At 40.8% G+C, this 17,133-nt stretch overlaps 1 protein-coding gene across 1 annotated transcript in view; it reads left to right on the top strand.

Moving 5' to 3' along the window:
• Positions 1-17,133, top strand: part of tgs1 (trimethylguanosine synthase 1) — a 21,251-nt gene extending 4,118 nt beyond the window's left edge. The window contains exons 10-15 of the mRNA XM_026313009.2: positions 1,313-1,646; positions 1,724-1,867; positions 9,138-9,284; positions 11,313-11,529; positions 12,589-12,667; positions 16,681-17,133. Coding sequence (XP_026168794.1) covers positions 1,313-1,646; positions 1,724-1,867; positions 9,138-9,284; positions 11,313-11,529; positions 12,589-12,667; positions 16,681-16,794 — 1,035 coding nt within the window. The 3' untranslated portion in view covers positions 16,795-17,133. The remainder of the gene's footprint in view (positions 1-1,312; positions 1,647-1,723; positions 1,868-9,137; positions 9,285-11,312; positions 11,530-12,588; positions 12,668-16,680) is intronic.

The following is a 17,133-nucleotide window of genomic DNA, read 5'->3' as shown; positions in this document are numbered from 1 at the left end:
GAACCCAGACTGGGAGCTGGTTCTCTGAGAGCGAAGTGGTCTATTGGGATAATATGGTACTATGAGGTCTTTAAGGTATGATCATGAAGGGATTTGTATGTGAGAAGAAGGATTGTAAATTCTATTCTGGATTTTACAGGGAGCCAATGAAGAGAAGCTAATATAGGAGAAATATGATCTCTCTTGCTAGTTCCTGTCAGGACTCTGGCTGCAGCATTCTGGATTAACTGGAAGCTTTTTATGGAGATGCTGGGACATCCAGATAGTAATCTAGCCTTGAGGTAACAAATGCATGGGCTAGTTTTTCTGCAGCATCTCTGTACTTTGCTACATTCAGCTTTCCCTCAACTTTCCACTCTCTCACACTCCCTGCTGCTGAAAAACACCCCCACAGCATGATGCTGCTGCCACCATGCTTCACTGTTGGGATGGTATTGGGCAGCTGATGAGAGGTGCCTGGCTTCCTCCAGACATGACATTTAGAACTGAGGTCAAACAGTTCACTCTTGGTCTCATCAGACCAGAGAATCTTGTTCCTCACAGTCTGAGAGTACTTCAGGTGCATTTTTGCAAACTCCAAGTGGGCTTTCATGTGTTTTGCACCGAGGAGAGGTTTTTGGGTAGCTACTCTGTCATAAAGCCCAGATCGGTGGAGGGCTGCAGTGATGGTTGTCCTTTTGGAACTTTTTCCCATCTCCACACAGGATCTCTGGAGCTCAGTCAGAGTGACCATCAGGTTCTTGGTCATGTCTCATACTAAGGCCCTTTTCCCATGATTGCTCAGTTTAGCCGGGCTGTGAGGCCTTCTATAGAGAGGTGTGTGCCTTTCCAAATGATGTCCATTCAATTTAATTTACAAACATTCCTGAAATTCTGTTGTCACTTTGTCATTATGTTGTACTGAGTTTAGGTTAATGAGGAAAAAAATGTTTAAAAAAGTTTAAACAGTTGTAGTATCAGGCTGCAGCATAACAAAATAGAAACCAATGTAGGGGGTCTGAAAACTTTCTGAATGCACTCTACATACTTTGTCAGTCAACAAACATTTTGGTAACCAAATCACTTGGCTGAAGCATGCATAAGAGTTTAACTGCGAAGATGAAAACAAAATACTGCAAACTACAGTGTTCCACTCCAAATTTTCATGACACCTTAACAAAAACAAGAAATGATTTGCATTTGTGTTTTGCACTTAATTGTGTCAATAATAGAGCGTTTGAAATGGGTGACACCTTTATGGATTATCAATCATAGAAATGGAAGTAAATCTATAAATCTTACATAAAACATATAAGGACTGTTTTTTTGATAGGTCAAAAACTTTCTTAAAAAGACTCAGAGCGAGACGGAGATGGCTCCCTGTGACCAGAGTGAGACGGGAGAAGTGACAAGAGAAGGGGAGCAAAAAAGGAGGAGGACAGAGAAGAAAACTGTTGAGAAAAGACACAAAAAGGGTGTGGAAAAGAAAGGTTCAAATTCTCTATGTTTTGAAGCAGAGAGGAGTAAGAGCATTCAGTCTAGCACCTCCTTCAACTCTGCTGTTCTGTCTGTCCATACTGAGAGTGAGGAGGAGCAGCCTGGTAGACAGTTACAATGCCTAGAATTTCCTGACTTCTTCCTGCCTGATAAACGTGAAGGAAACAGCGGTAAGTAGAACATTTGTGGCTATATGGTCTTTGTAAAAAATACACTCTAGTAATATACATGTATGTGTTTATGAAAGATGGAAAGAAGCCAAAGAAGGGCAAGCGAGGGTGGAAGCAGCAGATCCCAGCAGAAATGGCAGCTGAACCCAAGCTGGCTAAATACTGGGCTCAACGCTACAGACTCTTCACTCGCTTCGATGAAGGAATCAAACTGGATCGAGGTCAGTCTGCATTCTACATAGACAGCTATAACGCAGAACTCCTTTTACTGCCATTAGCATCAGATGAAACATTTAAAAGGTAAAAATCACACATGCCATTTTGAAATGATGATTTCATTTATAAAGTAGAAAAAATGTCCAAACCTGCCTGGCCCTATGTGAAAAAGAAATTTCTAGTCCATATGAAATAAATGATGATATCTCTGAATGATACAGCAATCCAGGGAGTGGTTAGTTTTATCTTAAGCACTTGTTCATAAAAAGAACATAATGGCTTTAATATAGAAGCTGCAGTTTATTTCCAACTTACAGTGGGTACGGAAAGTATTCAGACTCCTTTTAAATTTTTCACTCTTTGTGTCATTGCAGCCATTTGCCAAAATCAAAAAAGTTCATTTTATTTCTCATTAATGTACACTCAGCACCCCATCTTGACAGAAAAAAAACAGAAATGTAGAAATTTTTGCAAATTTATTAAAAAAGAAAAACTGAAATATCACATGGTCATAAGTATTCAGACCCTTTGCAGTGACACTCATATTTAACTCACATGCTGTCCATTTCTTCTGATCCTCCTTGAGATGGTTCTGCTCCTTCACTGGAGTCCAGCTGTGTTTAATTAAACTGATTGGACTTGATTAGGAAAGGCATACACCTGTCTATATAAGACCTTACAGCTCACAGTGCATGTCAGAGCAAATGAGAATCATGAGGTCGAAGGAACTGCCCAAGGAGCTCAGAGACAGAATTGTGGCAAGGCACAGATCTGGCCAAGGTTACAAAATAATTTCTGCAGAACTCAAGGTTCCTAAGAGCACAGTGGCCTCCATAATCCTCAAATGGAAAAAGTTTGGGACGACCAGAACTCTTCCTAGATCTGGCCGTTGTTGGAACTGGAAATGTCCTCTCTCAGTTCCGCGTGTTCGTTTGATTGATTAAACGGAGGAGATGAATGTGGTCTCAAATTAGCCGTTTATTAAAACACACTGAATAAAGCAGTTACAGAGCTCTGGGTCAAACTTTCCCTAACCAATAACAGTCTTTGTCAGGGCACGAAGTCTGACTGACTATTCTTCCCTCGACCCAGTGATAATATTACAGAATGAAATGTGCAATCTTTAGGAAGCTGGCGTGTTCTTCTCCCATAGGTTTAGAACGATGGGATGTCCTGAGATATCACTGTTACTATGCCTCCTGGCAGCGGTCAACCTGCCCTGTAAGACAGAGTACAACAACAAAAGCAACAGGCACATCCCATCTGTTATGTCTAACCCACTTCTTGCCCTGTAAGAAACCTTGCCATTACTGAAAAACAAGTTCATGTCTAAACTGCTACTGTTTCACACATACCAAATGCTTCATGAGTATACTGTAATAATGCATTAAAGTTTAATCTATAATATGATAAAAGTAATCTAATACTGCCTTATACCTTAAGCTGTAATGTAATAAAAGTAATAATTCCCACACCGTCCAGCCAAACTGAGCAATCGCTGGAGAAGAGCCTTGGTAAGAGAGGTAAAGAAGAACCCAAAGATCACTGTGGCTGAGCTCCAGAGATGCAGTAGGGAGATGGGAGAAAGTTCCACAAAGTCAACTATCACTGCAGCCCTCCACCAGTCGGGGCTTTATGGCAGAGTGGCCCGACGGAAGCCTCTCCTCAGTGCAAGAAACATGAAAGCCCGCATAGAGTTTGCCAAAAAACACATGAAGGACTCCCAGACTATGAGAAATAAGATTCTCTGGTCTGATGAGACAAAGAGTGAACTTTTTGGCATTAATTCTAAGCGGTATGTGTGGAGAAAACCAGGCACTGCTCATCACCTGCCCAATGCAATCCCTATAGTGAAACATGGTATCCTGGAAGAAAACCTCTTTCAGAGTGTTCAGGACCTCAGACTGGACCGAAGGTTCACCTTTCAACAGTACAATGACCCTAAGCACACAGCTAAAATAACAAAGGAGTGGTTTCGGAACAACTCTGTGACCGTTCTTGACTGGCCCAGCCAGAGCCCTGACCTAAACCCAATTGAGCATCTCTGGAGAGACCTGAAAATGGCTGTCCACCAACGTTCACCATCCAACCTGACAGAACTGGAGAGGATCTGCAAGGAAGAATGGCAGAGGATCCCCAAATCCAGGTTCAAAAAACTTGTTGCATCATTCCCAAGAAAACTCATGGCTGTACTAGCTCAAAAGGGTGCTTCTACTCAATACTGAGCACAGGGTCTGAATACTTATGACCATGTGATATTTCAGTTTTTCTTTTTTAATAAATTTGCAAAAATTTCTACATTTCTGTTTTTTTCTGTCAAGATGGGGTGCTGAGTGTACATTAATGAGAAATAAAATGAACTTTTTTGATTTTGGCAAATGGCTGCAATGACACAAAGAGTGAAAAATTTAAAGGGGTCTGAATACTTTCCGTACCCACTGTATGTGAAAGGATGATTGCATGCAAATACAATTTTGCATTATGGTATTGTACTATAAAGGTCTAATAAATCCAAAACTAGAAAAAAATATTTTAGGAACCTTTTAAAATTTTTTCATAAAAGTCTGAATCAACTCCTAGAATTCTAATAATTTTTCTCCCTTTACTAGTGTGTCTGATTGATGGAAGTCAGTGTTTTTAGGAGAATACATGCAGAATGTTTCACTGATTATCTGCAGAGAGGATGCAATAGCCTTTTAGAGGTCACATAATGTTAATTTCTTTCTGCCTCCAAGTTACATGAACATACATAAAAGCATCATCTGCATACAATTGTGTTTGAACTTCTAAGTATATACTATAAACCATCATTCATAAAGGTCCTAATATAGAACCATGGGGGACCCCAATGTTATACTTAACAAGATCAGATCTCTTAAGGATTTTTTGTGGTTGTGTTAAAATAAGTAGGTAGTTAAAAGTACAACATTCATTATTTCAAGTCATCATCTGTAGACCTGTGCTTTAAATTGTCATCCAGATGGGGTGGACTTCCGGCTGGCAGACGGAGTAGACGTGCATGAAGACGCTCCCCTAGCTTAGACTCCAAAAATTGTTAGAAACACACTACTTCAGATATAGAGGAAAGAATATGCAAATTACTGAAAATAGAAACACGGAAAGGCATTAGATAAAGGACAGAATGGCAAAAAATAAAGAAAGAGGAAGCTCAGTAACGAAAGCTAACAAGGAGGCACTGCTAGCTAGTAGCCTCTCAAGTGGAGTCCCAGAACGAACCTAACACCAAAAGACCTGCCTCTGCCCATGGACACAGATCTAAAAATACAGCGAGCTTATCACTCCCTCGCTCCTAAACCACGGGCCGAATGCCCTCTGAGGCCTCTTATCATTAACTTTGAGGAGTTCACTACGAGAAGCCTGGCAAAAGAGGAAGATACCACTGGGCAACTGCATGCTGTTCTTCGACCATGACTACGCTGCAGAGATAGTACAAAAGCGATTTCCAAAATCCCCCATCTCAGCTTTCCAGCTCAAAATCCTGCTCTCACTTAACATGGGAGTGAATGGAGCAGTTGGATGGTACTCTACTATCCTGTTAAGGCTCAGGACAAGAAATGTATAAGTCTGGTGGCTTTGGTGGTCACTGTTTCTGAATCCAAATTTGTCTACTTCTTCTGAAAAAATGATGTATCAAGAGGAAAAATTGTCTCTAGCTGGTGATGTCACCACTAACTCTGAACATTCCGCTCCCATAGACACCAATGTGAAATTCAGAAAAGGCCTAAAAACACCATAAAACGTAAACCGTGATTAATCAAAAACCATAACAGATATCAAAAAGCTGAATACAAGACTAATAGATTAATGACTTCCAACCTGTCTAAAGGTCAAATTGTGTTTCGAGCTGAAAGCAGGCTGACACAGTTAAAGTTGAAAGAGGACAAAGTTGAAGAGAATTTGAACATTTGCTCCATTCATTTCAATGGGCCAAAAATTTGAAAAAAGCATAATATTTCTAAAAAGAAAAGAAAAGAAATTACGATTCACAAAACAAGCATTCTGAGTTCCAAGCTATGAGGACTTTGGCAAGGCAACTTAGAGCACAAGAAAAACACTCAATACAAAAAAATCAGAGATCCAACTAGTGATGAAGTAATATATGAACCAGACATGATTATGAGAATCTTTAAAGATTACTATAAAACTTGGTACTCTCCACCTAAGAAGATAAATCCAACCGAGATTAGAAACTTTTTGTCAAAACTGGATCTCCCCTACATAGGTAGCAACCAAAATGAGGCTTTAACCTCCCCAATAACAAAAGAAGAACTGGATAAAGTCATTAGTAAATTGAGGGCTCTCAAGTGTTGTGGGAGTGATGGCTTTCCAAATGAGTAGTATAAAGTCTTCAGGGAAGAACTCTCCTCCCCCCTACTAGAGTCTTTCAGTTGGACACTTAAAACTGCTAGGATTCCTCCCTCTTGGAATGAGGCAGTGATAGCTGTAATTCCAAGGAAAGGCAAACAGAATACTGAGTCATATCAGCCGATCTCTGTCCTCAAATGTTGACTATCAACTGTTTACATCATATAATTGCTAAAAGAACAGAGCATCTATTACCCGAATTAATAGACGAGGATCAGACAGGATTCATAAAAGGACATCAACCTCAGGAATTAGAATATATATAATAGATAAAATTAACAAATGTGCAGCCATATTCAGCCCGGATGCAGAAAAGGCGCATATGACAGGATCGTGTGGCATTTACTTTTCTCGCTCATGAAGACGATGGATTTCAGGAGTCTGTTTATCTGTTGTATTCAGTCCCTTTATAGCGAACCGACTGTCCGAATAAAGATCAATGGCACATTAACAGACAGATTTAGACTCTATAGAGGGACTTGCCAGCGGTGTTGCCTCAGCCCCTCTCTTTTCGCTCTGTTCATCGAGCCTTTGGCTCAAGAAATAAGAGAAAATGTTGGTCTTAGAGGGATTACAATAGCACAGGAAGAACATAGAATAGGACTGCTGATCACATACACACAAAATCCTGACTTAACCTTCCCCAAACTCATGACCATACTGGAAAACTTTGGTCAAATTTCAGGTTATAAAAACGACATACAGAGAGATATGTTGAAATGGTGAACGTTAACTCTAAATCTCAGCTCAAGAATAGAGGTAATAAAAATGAATGTATTGCCGAGCCTGCTGTACTTGTTCTCTCTCTGTCCTGTCTGTATTTCAGACTCACAATTTAGAGCATGGAACAAGCAGGTTTATCTGGGCAGGCAAGGAACCTAGAATCAAACTCAAAATGCTTCAACTAGAAAAAGCGATGGGAGGCCTTGCTGTTGCCTAATTTAAGAGAATACTTCTATGCTGCCCAAATAAAATAAAAAAAAGAAAATAATAAAATTTAAAAAGAAAATGCTTTAATTTGAAAATAAAGTTCATATGGCATAACATATATAACTGTCACATGGGGGTGTTGTGGTGGTGAAGAATTGAGGCACAGGACCCAAGTGCAGGACAGTTCTCTTTATTTCAGGGAAAACAGCCTCAGGTACAGCGGAGACACTCTCCGCACTCCAGGAAGAAACACAGTCTTTAAGTTCACCACTTGGCATCAGGACAGGCATAAACTCGGCGTCAAACAAAACTTAACACTCCGGCACTTGGTGTAAAAACTAAATATGATGATTCCTCACTGCCTCGGGTACAAAGCATATTAACAACAATCCTCCAACAGAGAACAAAAGAATAGAAGGAGTATACTAAGACTAATCGAAAACAGGTGAAACCAATCTATACTAATCAACATAAAGCTACCAGGATCTACATAGATAACAGGTAATCAGAACCCAAAATAAAAGTCCATAACCAGAAATACAAATGTCAAACCACAACAATAACCTGCATAAGCTCTCCTCAGTTGCTGGTTTATTTGGCCGACTTTTGAACCGCTATGTTCTGGACAGTTGCCATCATGCAGTCCTGGTACTGTAAATGACTATAGTTCATCAGGTTGCTTCAGACCACGGGAACTCATTTACCTGTATTTGGCGCCACCTTTTTTTGCGGGTTTATTGACATGTAAAAGTCTAGAGCTCGAATATAGGACGACATTGTTTACTGAGATGCGTATTGATCAAAAAAATATCATCTTATATTTGGAACAATACAGTATAAGGTTCCCAGGGATCCCCAGGTGATGGATCTAGGATTGATCCCAGAAGGACTAATTGCAAAGGAGGACAGATATATTTTCAAAATAATTACTGTGGCAAGGTCATTACCAGGAACTGGTTAAAAAGTGACACTCCAAAGATAGTCCAATGGATGGATGTTATGGAGGAGATTTATGTAATGAAGAAAATGACTTTTAACCTGCGAGTCAAAACAGGTGACAAATCTGAGGAAATGGACAAGAGTCAAGACATGATCAGTGTGCACTTGCATACATGAGAACTTGAGAATTTATGCCCCATTGATGGTTTCCTTTTATGTTCCTTTTTCCTTATTTTACTGTACTTCATCTTTATATGTTTCCTCTTACTCAAAGCAAAATAAAGAGTTTAAAAAAAATTGTCATCCAGACCAAAACATGTAAACCTCATATTCCTCCTGTAACACCAGAGGTGATTATCAAAAATTGGGAGCATTGCATATTTTTACACCTCTCTTTATCACGTGCACGAGGGTGCTTTAGAAAACATACACCTACAACGACACTTCACATAGTTTTGTCTCTCGTCGACTCACAGTTAAAGAAAAATTCTATTGATTTGGTTTGCTTTTAAAGAAGTTAAATGAGACTCTGCAACTTAACCAGTAACTCCATCTGAGAGAAATGTAGGTCAATTCAGATACCTTTTGTAAGGAATCAAAATTATATATATTTTACATTTACTTAATTTTTACCAGCTTTCAAACTTCATTTATTTCCATCAATAGCTCAAGTGCCAAGAAAAACCCTGTGTCTAAGATGAATCAGCAACACTGAAATCTGGCAATGAATACAACAAGAGACATATTGACAGTGACATTGAGACTGTATACCTATCCTGACTGTCCATGTTGGAGGCCATGCTGTGAGTTTATCGGATCCACACTGAGAATCTATTGAGAAACACATTGTACTGACTATTAAAACAGGATCAGTGAGACAGGGATTATATTTTTATTTTAGTCATCATTGTTACAATAAAATCAGAGCCTTCTCACTCCGGTCTGTTAATGAACCTCACAGCTTCAGTCTAGTGAAAATCATTTAGCCAACATAATAACTATCACTGTTGCGTGTTTCAGAGGGCTGGTTCTCTGTGACACCAGAAAGGATCGCTGAGCACATCGCCCTGAGGGTCGCACACAGTTTCTCTGACTCTCAGCTAGTCATAGATGCCTTCTGCGGTGTGGGAGGAAATGCCATCCAATTTGCCCTCACTGGAAAAAGAGGTAGGCTTAATGTGTGTTAATGTGTATGTTCTTGTACCTCCATCCAGCTGTGTCAATTTATAATATCAGTGGTGAAACCTTTTGATTAGTGTCATTTTGTCTGCAAAAACAAGAATAGAATATAGGGAATATAGAGTCATTTTAGAGTTCAGACAAGAACTGCTCAGTGTTGACCTCACAAATGGCATGGTAAACCAAATTGTAAATTGACTTATACTCAAAGCGCTTTTCACTATTTGTCCATTAACCCATTTAAACAAACTCACGCTGTGTTGGCCTGTGAGGCCACCATATAATTATTTACATACACACACACACACACACACACACACACACACACACACACACACACACACACACACACACACACTCATAAACACCAATGGAACGGCTACTGGTAATAACTTGTGGTTCAGTGTCTTGCCCAGGGACATTTCTTGCCTAAGGGCACATTGACATTTGGTTTCAAATTTGGATGACCCACTCTACCTCCTCAGCAAAGTTATATATGCTAGTTTTTTTTTTTTTTTTAGCACAGACTACGGATCCCCCTGCTTTTGTACTTTCAACATTTTTTATGTCATAGCTCCTGGCTATATTTTAGTGGCAGGGAGGACTGCACTTGTTGCCTTGTATGACGTCTCTATTAGTCAAAATTCTCGCTTCAAACATTCAGAATTAACTGTACTTTTCTATCCCAGCTGACACTGGGAAGGAGGTATAGTACATCCTGGACAAAAACACATAAACACATCCTGGACATTGCTAATCTGTTGCAGAGCTGACACACAGAAACAAACACTTACACCTACCAACAATTTAGAGTTACCAGTACATGTCTTTAGGCTGTGGGAGGAAACTTAAGAACTAGAAGACAAAACCACACAATTCAATTCAATTCAATTCAATTTTATTTGTATAGCGCCAAATCACAATACAAATCATCTCAAGGCACTTTACAAAAACTAAAACTAAAAACCCAACAATTCCCTTATGAGCAAGCACTTGGCGACAGTGGAGAGGAAAAAACTCCCTTTAACGGAAGAAAAAAAAACCTCCAGCAGAACCGGGCTCAGTTTGGGCGGCCATCTGCCTCGACCGGTTGGGGTGAGTGGATAGAGCAGAGAGAAAAGAAAAGCAACAATAAACAACAAATAGACACTGCAAGTTGGTGGGGCCAGTAACTACACATCAGCGATAAACAGCTCCAGGACCAGGGACACCTGCAGAAGGTACAGAGAGAGAGAGAGAGAGAGAGAGAGAGGGAGGGAGGGAGAGAGCACAAACTAGGGTAGAGAGAGAGCACAAGGTTAGTAACATTCAATGGTGGAATATACATGAGGTGGGAGAGAAGGGGGGGGGGGGGGTTAGGGTAGGGGAGCTCAGTGCACCGATGGTCCTCAGGCAGTCTAGGCCTATAGCAGCATAACTAACTAAGGGATGGTTCAGGGTTGCCTGAAGCCAGCCCTAACTATATGCTTTGTCAAAGAGGAAGGTTTTAAGTCTAGCCTTAAAAGTACAGAGAGTGTCTGCCTCCTGAACCCAGGCTGAGAGCTGGTTCCACAGGAGAGGAGCTTGATAGCTAAAGGCTCTGCCTCCCATTCTGCTTTTGAGAACTCTGGGAACCACAAGTAGGCCTGCACTCTGAGAGCGAAGTGGTCTATTGGGATAATATGGTACTATGAGGTCTTTAAGGTATGAAGGAGCTTGATTATGAAGGGATACAGACAAGGGGAGAACATGAAAACTCATGCAGAAAGAGCCCTGGGTTGAACAGGAACCTTTTGCTGTGAGGTATCAGCAACACTATTCACCACTGCATCACCATGCCACTCAACTGTACTTTGGTCATAGATATGTTTTAGGTAATTACTTCATAATTCTCAATGACTTATAATAATACACATATCATCATGGTCATGTCTGTGATTAAAAAGAATGGAAAGATTATAGTTCCTGTAAGGATAGTACAGCAAGGCAAGGACTTAGAGCTCAGTGTATCACTTCACATTTTATTTCTACTTTCAGTCCTGGCCATTGATATTGACCCACTGCGTCTGGACTTGGCATGGCACAATGCTATGGTTTATGGTGTGGCTGACCGCATTGAATTTCTGCAAGGGGACTTCCTTCAACTGGCATCCCGTCTTCAGGGTGATGTGGTCTTCTTGTCACCACCATGGGGAGGACCAGACTACCTGACTGCTGAGGTGTTTGACATCAAGACCATGATGGAGCCTGATGGATATCCTTTGATGCAGAAGCATAGAGATGTTACACACAACAAGGGTCCTCAGCCAGATTTTCATCCTAAATTAGATATTTGACACTATAAAATACCACTTCTATAGCTCACTAATTTGCTTTATTTTGTTTTATCTAAAATTGGTTGAACTGGTATATCTTCAGTTTTAGTATGGATTAAGCAATTATAGATGTATAATGTGTTATTTGAATAATTAATGTTACTTAACATTCATTTAATTAACATTAATGATCTTTGAACATGATTGTTGGGAGATTTTATTACCTTTAGATTGAGGCTAGAAGTGTCCTTGTTTCTGGTCTTTATGCTAAAGTCAGCTAGCTGGCTTTAGGCTGTAGCTATAGACACAAGAATGGTATAAATCACCTTTACCTTATTGTGTCTAAGGAAGAATGTGAATAAGCATATTTTTACTCCCTTTATCACCTGGATACTCAAAGAACATTTATTTTAAGGCCATGTTTTTTCACTATTTCAGTCTTTATTTTACAGCAGTTCTGCAACAATTTTATAAGGTTTAAGTTTTGTCAGTTTTGTTGAAGCACTTTGTGGTGTTGCTGTAATGGATTGTATTGTATTACATGTTGTTTCTGATATTCTACTAGCTAGTTAATTTGGAACTTTATTTCCCACAGCATTAAAAACTCTCTTTGATGTTAGTATATCAGTATTAAAAACAACATGACAGCATAGAAGACGAGCATAGACCTAGAATCAATAAACATGACTTCAAATTGGAGGCATTAGAACAAATTGATTACACTGCCTGCACTTGGCAGAAATTACTTGTGTAGATGGGTCTAACTTGGCTTTACTAAATATTAAATGCAATATTATAATGCAATCTAGTGCAACATCAGAACAAATTCACCTTGGTGTAGTTTGATTAAAATGAGTAGAACAGGAAAATAAGAGTATCTCAGAGACTCGAAAAGGTAATACTTTGTGAGGTTCTGCTTACCTCTGCACATGTATTTGCACTGGATATCAGTGGTTTTTAAAAACTGGGCTGTGATTTTCATCCTTAATAGTAGCCACATTCGAGATCTTCCGACTGGCCAAGCTCATATCAGATAATATAGTGTACTTCCTGCCTCGCAATGTAGACATGGATCAGGTATGTATATGCTTTTTCTTTGTGTGAATACATGAGTGTTGAACAGGCCATTGGTTATTGGACAAGAACACTAACACCACAGTAACACTAACCATATTTACTCTGTAATATATGCTTGCATACTAGCAAAGGTAATCTAACACCAGAGACCTTGCTCCCCATAATACATTTGTCAAATTAAATCAGAACATTACTGAAACTCAGGGTTGAACTGGCCATCTGGCAGACCGGGCACTTTCCCGCTGAGCCGATGGGCCAGGCCAATACATCTTCATACCATATTTGTCTTGTCTCTTGGTTGTGAAAGCTGCTAGAACCAGCTCAGCACCAGGCCCCAGCAGAGTGCCATATGTTGTCTACAAGAGATGCCCCAGACTCTTGAAGCAACTATGGTCGGTTCTCAGAGTAATCTGGAGAAGGGGGAAGGTGGCACAGCAGTGGAGACACGCAGAGGGTGTCTGGATCCCAAAGGAGGAGAGCTCAAGCACCATCGTGCAGTTTAGGATCATCTCACTCATCAGTGTCGAATGCAAGATATTTTTTAGTATCATTGCCCGGCGCATGACGGAATTCCTCCTGAAGAACACCTACATCGACACCTCCGTGCAGAAGGGCGGAGTTCCAAAGATTCCTGGATGTATCGAGCATACAAGGGTCATCACCCAGCTGATCCGGGAGGCACGTGAAGGCAAAGGAGACCTGGCAGTCCTTTGGCTGGATCTTGCCAATGCCTACGGGTCCATGCCACACAAGTTGGTGGAAACCTCGCTTGATCGGTACCACATTCCAGGCAAGATCAAAATCGCAAAGCCTCAGCAGCACCGCCCTGTACGGGAGGAACAACAAGCTGAATCTGCCCTTCAGCAGTATGACGGAGGAGTTTATGGCTACCCGAGCAAGAGAGGTGCTGCTGTATAGGGACTCCAGTGACATCAAGGTCTCCTCAGCTGACATAGAAGTAAGAACCGGCAGGAAGTGAAAGGCTCATGTGGCACTCGACCAGGCTGAGTCCCAGTTGCGACATAGAGAGCTCGTGGGAACAGTGCCATCCAGACGGGCAGGTCTCGGGAACAACACAAGACCACACTACAACAAGTCCCAGGGAAAGGAAAGGTGTTAGCTGATCCAGGAGGAGGTCCGAGCAGGGGTGGAGGAAGCCCGCTTCAGTAGGACAGTAAGGATGCGGCAGCAGGGATGTGGACCCGATGGGATGAGGTGGCTGACTGGAAGATCTCGTGGACAGAGCTATGGAAGTCTGAGCCACACCGGATTAAGTTCCTCATTCAGTCGGTGTATGATGTCCTACCAAGCCCATCCAACCTCTTCCACTGGCGCTTGGCTGAGACTCCACTGTGCCCTCTTTGCCAGGGACGAGGATCGCTGGAGCACATCTTGAGCTGCTGCCCAAGGGCACTGGGAGAAGGGCGTTACCGTTGGCGCCATGACCAAGTGCTGCGGGTCATTGCAGAGGCCATCAGCACAGGGATCTCCACCAGTAAACCAACAACCAACGAGGCAGTCCATCGCCTTTGTTAGGGCTGTGGAGAAGCCACAGCAGCGCCTGAGTCAAGCAGGGGGGCTGCTGGCAACGGCTCGGGACGGGCAGCTGAAGGTCGACCTCAGTGTTAATTTCGTTGACGAAGTATTTTCATTATAATTTTCGTCAACGACAAGTTTTCACTGACAAAAACGAGACAACTAAATAAAAATTAAGTGATGACGTCGAAAACTAAATAAAAATATATTGACATTTTCGTTGACTAATAAAAACGAGACAAAAATGTGAGTGAGGGACGTTTTTAGAAAAGATCCAATCAGAATTAATCTTCTTAGACGCACACGCACATTTAAAAAGTAACTGATCCACCTAGTGACGCGGGATGTGCGAGTACACGACATCATCATAGCCTACACTGATGTTTCTGTCTGACTTAAACTATAATGAAATGGAAACAGCTGGGAGAAAACGAAGAGAAGGTATATGGGTCAGTTTCACGTTTGATGCAATGGCATTACTGCTAAATACAGTTTTTCTTTTAAATATTTTGGAGTTGCACTTTTGCTTTAAAGAGTGAAGAATGTCATATGCAAGTTATAAAAGATGCATATCTAATTTTTGGTCTTTTATGAAAAGGCCATGTTCCATATATATTTAATGAAACTTGTTTTTGATTTAATTTTAATTTAGCATATTTTGTATATTACAATAGTTTTACTAAATTGCACTTAAATTAAACCCAATATATTTTAGTCGACTAAATCTACAGTAGATTTAGTCGACTAAAATCTTATGCTGTTTAGTCGACTAAAACTAAAACAAAGCAGATGACTAAAATATGACTAAAACTAAAATTGCATTTTAGTCAAAAGACTATGACTAAAACTAAATTAAAATCTGCTGTCAAAATTAACACTGGTCGACCTAGGCAGGCAGTTCAAATTCCCGGAGAACATCACAGTGACCTCTCTCAGGCCAGACATGGTCCTGGTGTCAGAAACAACAAGGCAAGTGGTCCTGCTGGAGTTGACTGTTCCCTGGGAAGACCGGATGGAGGAGGCCTTCGAGAGGAAGAGGTCCAAGTATGAGGTGCTGGCAGGCAAATGTCAAAGCAGGGGATGGAGGACCCGATGCAACCCCAACGAGGTCGGATGCAAAGGATTTGTCGGCCAGTCTCTTGTCAGGCCACTCAAGATGCTGGGAGTGAAGGGACTGCACAACAGAAGAGCCATCAAAAACATCACTGACGCGGCAGAAAAGGCATCAAGATGGCTGTGAATCAAGTGGGGAGAGCCATGGACCACACAAGATACTTAGACACAAGCCAGGGCCTGATCAACCCCAGCTGGGTTGCCTGGGCGAGGGTGTCTGATGTTGCGAGACCCGAAACACCCAGTGACCCCAGGATACATCACTGATGATGTGTCTAAGTTGCACACAAGTGTATATTAGAACTAGTCTGATCAGTCTTAGCAGCCTATAGCTTTTTTCTGCCTAATTAGTTGACAGTGCTGTGGTCTTTGCGACAATGTAATATATTTGTCAAAAAAAGTCAGCGTAGGATTTTTTTTTTCCAGACAGACTGGCCCATGAGACATTTAATCAGCAGCCCCCACCTATTAGATGGATAGTATTTTGATTGTATCGCAAAGATAGTATTTTGATCATATCGCAAAGATGGATAATATTTTGATCGTATTGCAAAGATGGATAGTATTTTGATTGTACTGTAGCAATCCGACAGGTCTACCTGACTAGACTGCGGCTAGCTAGCTAAAAAAACACACACTGCTTCTTTGTCTTTTATGAGTATATCATCATGCTGTGATGATTTTTCTTGATGGGACTGTATACTTCAGCTGAACAAATGCCATCTCTTAAAGGGAGTTTTTCCTCTCCACTGTCACCAAGTGCTTGCTCATAAGGGAATTGTTGGGTTTTTAGTTTTAGTTTTTGTAAAGTGCCTTGAGATGATTTGTATTGGGATTTGGTGCTATACAAATAAAATTGAATTGAATTGAATTGGTGGAGGGAGTAGTTGTAGAGATGTAGGTGGAAGTAGCCACATTGTCAAACCTGATGTAATACTGGTTGAAGGTATTGGCTCTATCCACATCACCATCCAAAGGCTGAGAGTTGTGCAGTTTGTAGCCAGTGATAGTCCTTACCCCTCTCCACACCTCCCTGATATTTTTCTCCAGCTGTTTTTCCAACTTTTTCTTGTACTCACTTTAGCTCACCTCAGTGTCAGTGTGAGCTCCCATTGTATACTCCTCAGTTTCTCCTTATCCCTGTCCAGGAAAGCTCTCTTTTTCTGGTTCAAGAGGTCTTTATTGTCACTGGTGGTCCATGGTTTATTGTTAGGATAGCACCATACTGTACTGGTTCTTTGTTTTTAAAGAACAAAACCACAGTAGAATGATATATATGATATATTTTTTTCAATTTAATGACTATTCCAACGTTTGAAAAGCATTGCCCATTCCTTACAAAATATGTGTTCTTCCCTCCACAGATTGCATCTCTAGCAGGTGCAGGAGGGAAGGTGGAGGTGGAGCAGAATTTCCTCAACAACAAGCTGAAGACTGTGACTGCTTACTTTGGTGGCTTGATAAAGCCAGACAGTTAGTAAACCTGACAATAATAAAGCATTTTCTGCTCTTTCTCAATTTCTATTAAATCTTATTAGACATCACCTTTTATTCACTCCAGGGATCCATTTGAGTACCAAAAAGTGTAACAGTTTGACTTACTTTTCTGTATTTTTGCTATTCAAATTCTGTCATATACAAGCAAGAAATAATTAATTCTGCAACCCTAACCCTGATCCAAAGTTAGAATTTCGAACCACCCTGCAAGTTTGTACATCCTATGCAGATGGTTTTAACAGAAAAAAGTTCTGTGAAATGTTATATCTTTTAAACTGATTTTATTGTATGCTATAACCAATAAATGTTTTTAAATGTTC

This window comes from Mastacembelus armatus, chromosome 17, assembly GCF_900324485.2.
Source record: "Mastacembelus armatus chromosome 17, fMasArm1.2, whole genome shotgun sequence".
NCBI lineage: Eukaryota > Metazoa > Chordata > Actinopteri > Synbranchiformes > Mastacembelidae > Mastacembelus > Mastacembelus armatus.
This window is presented reverse-complemented; position numbering and strand designations above follow the sequence as displayed.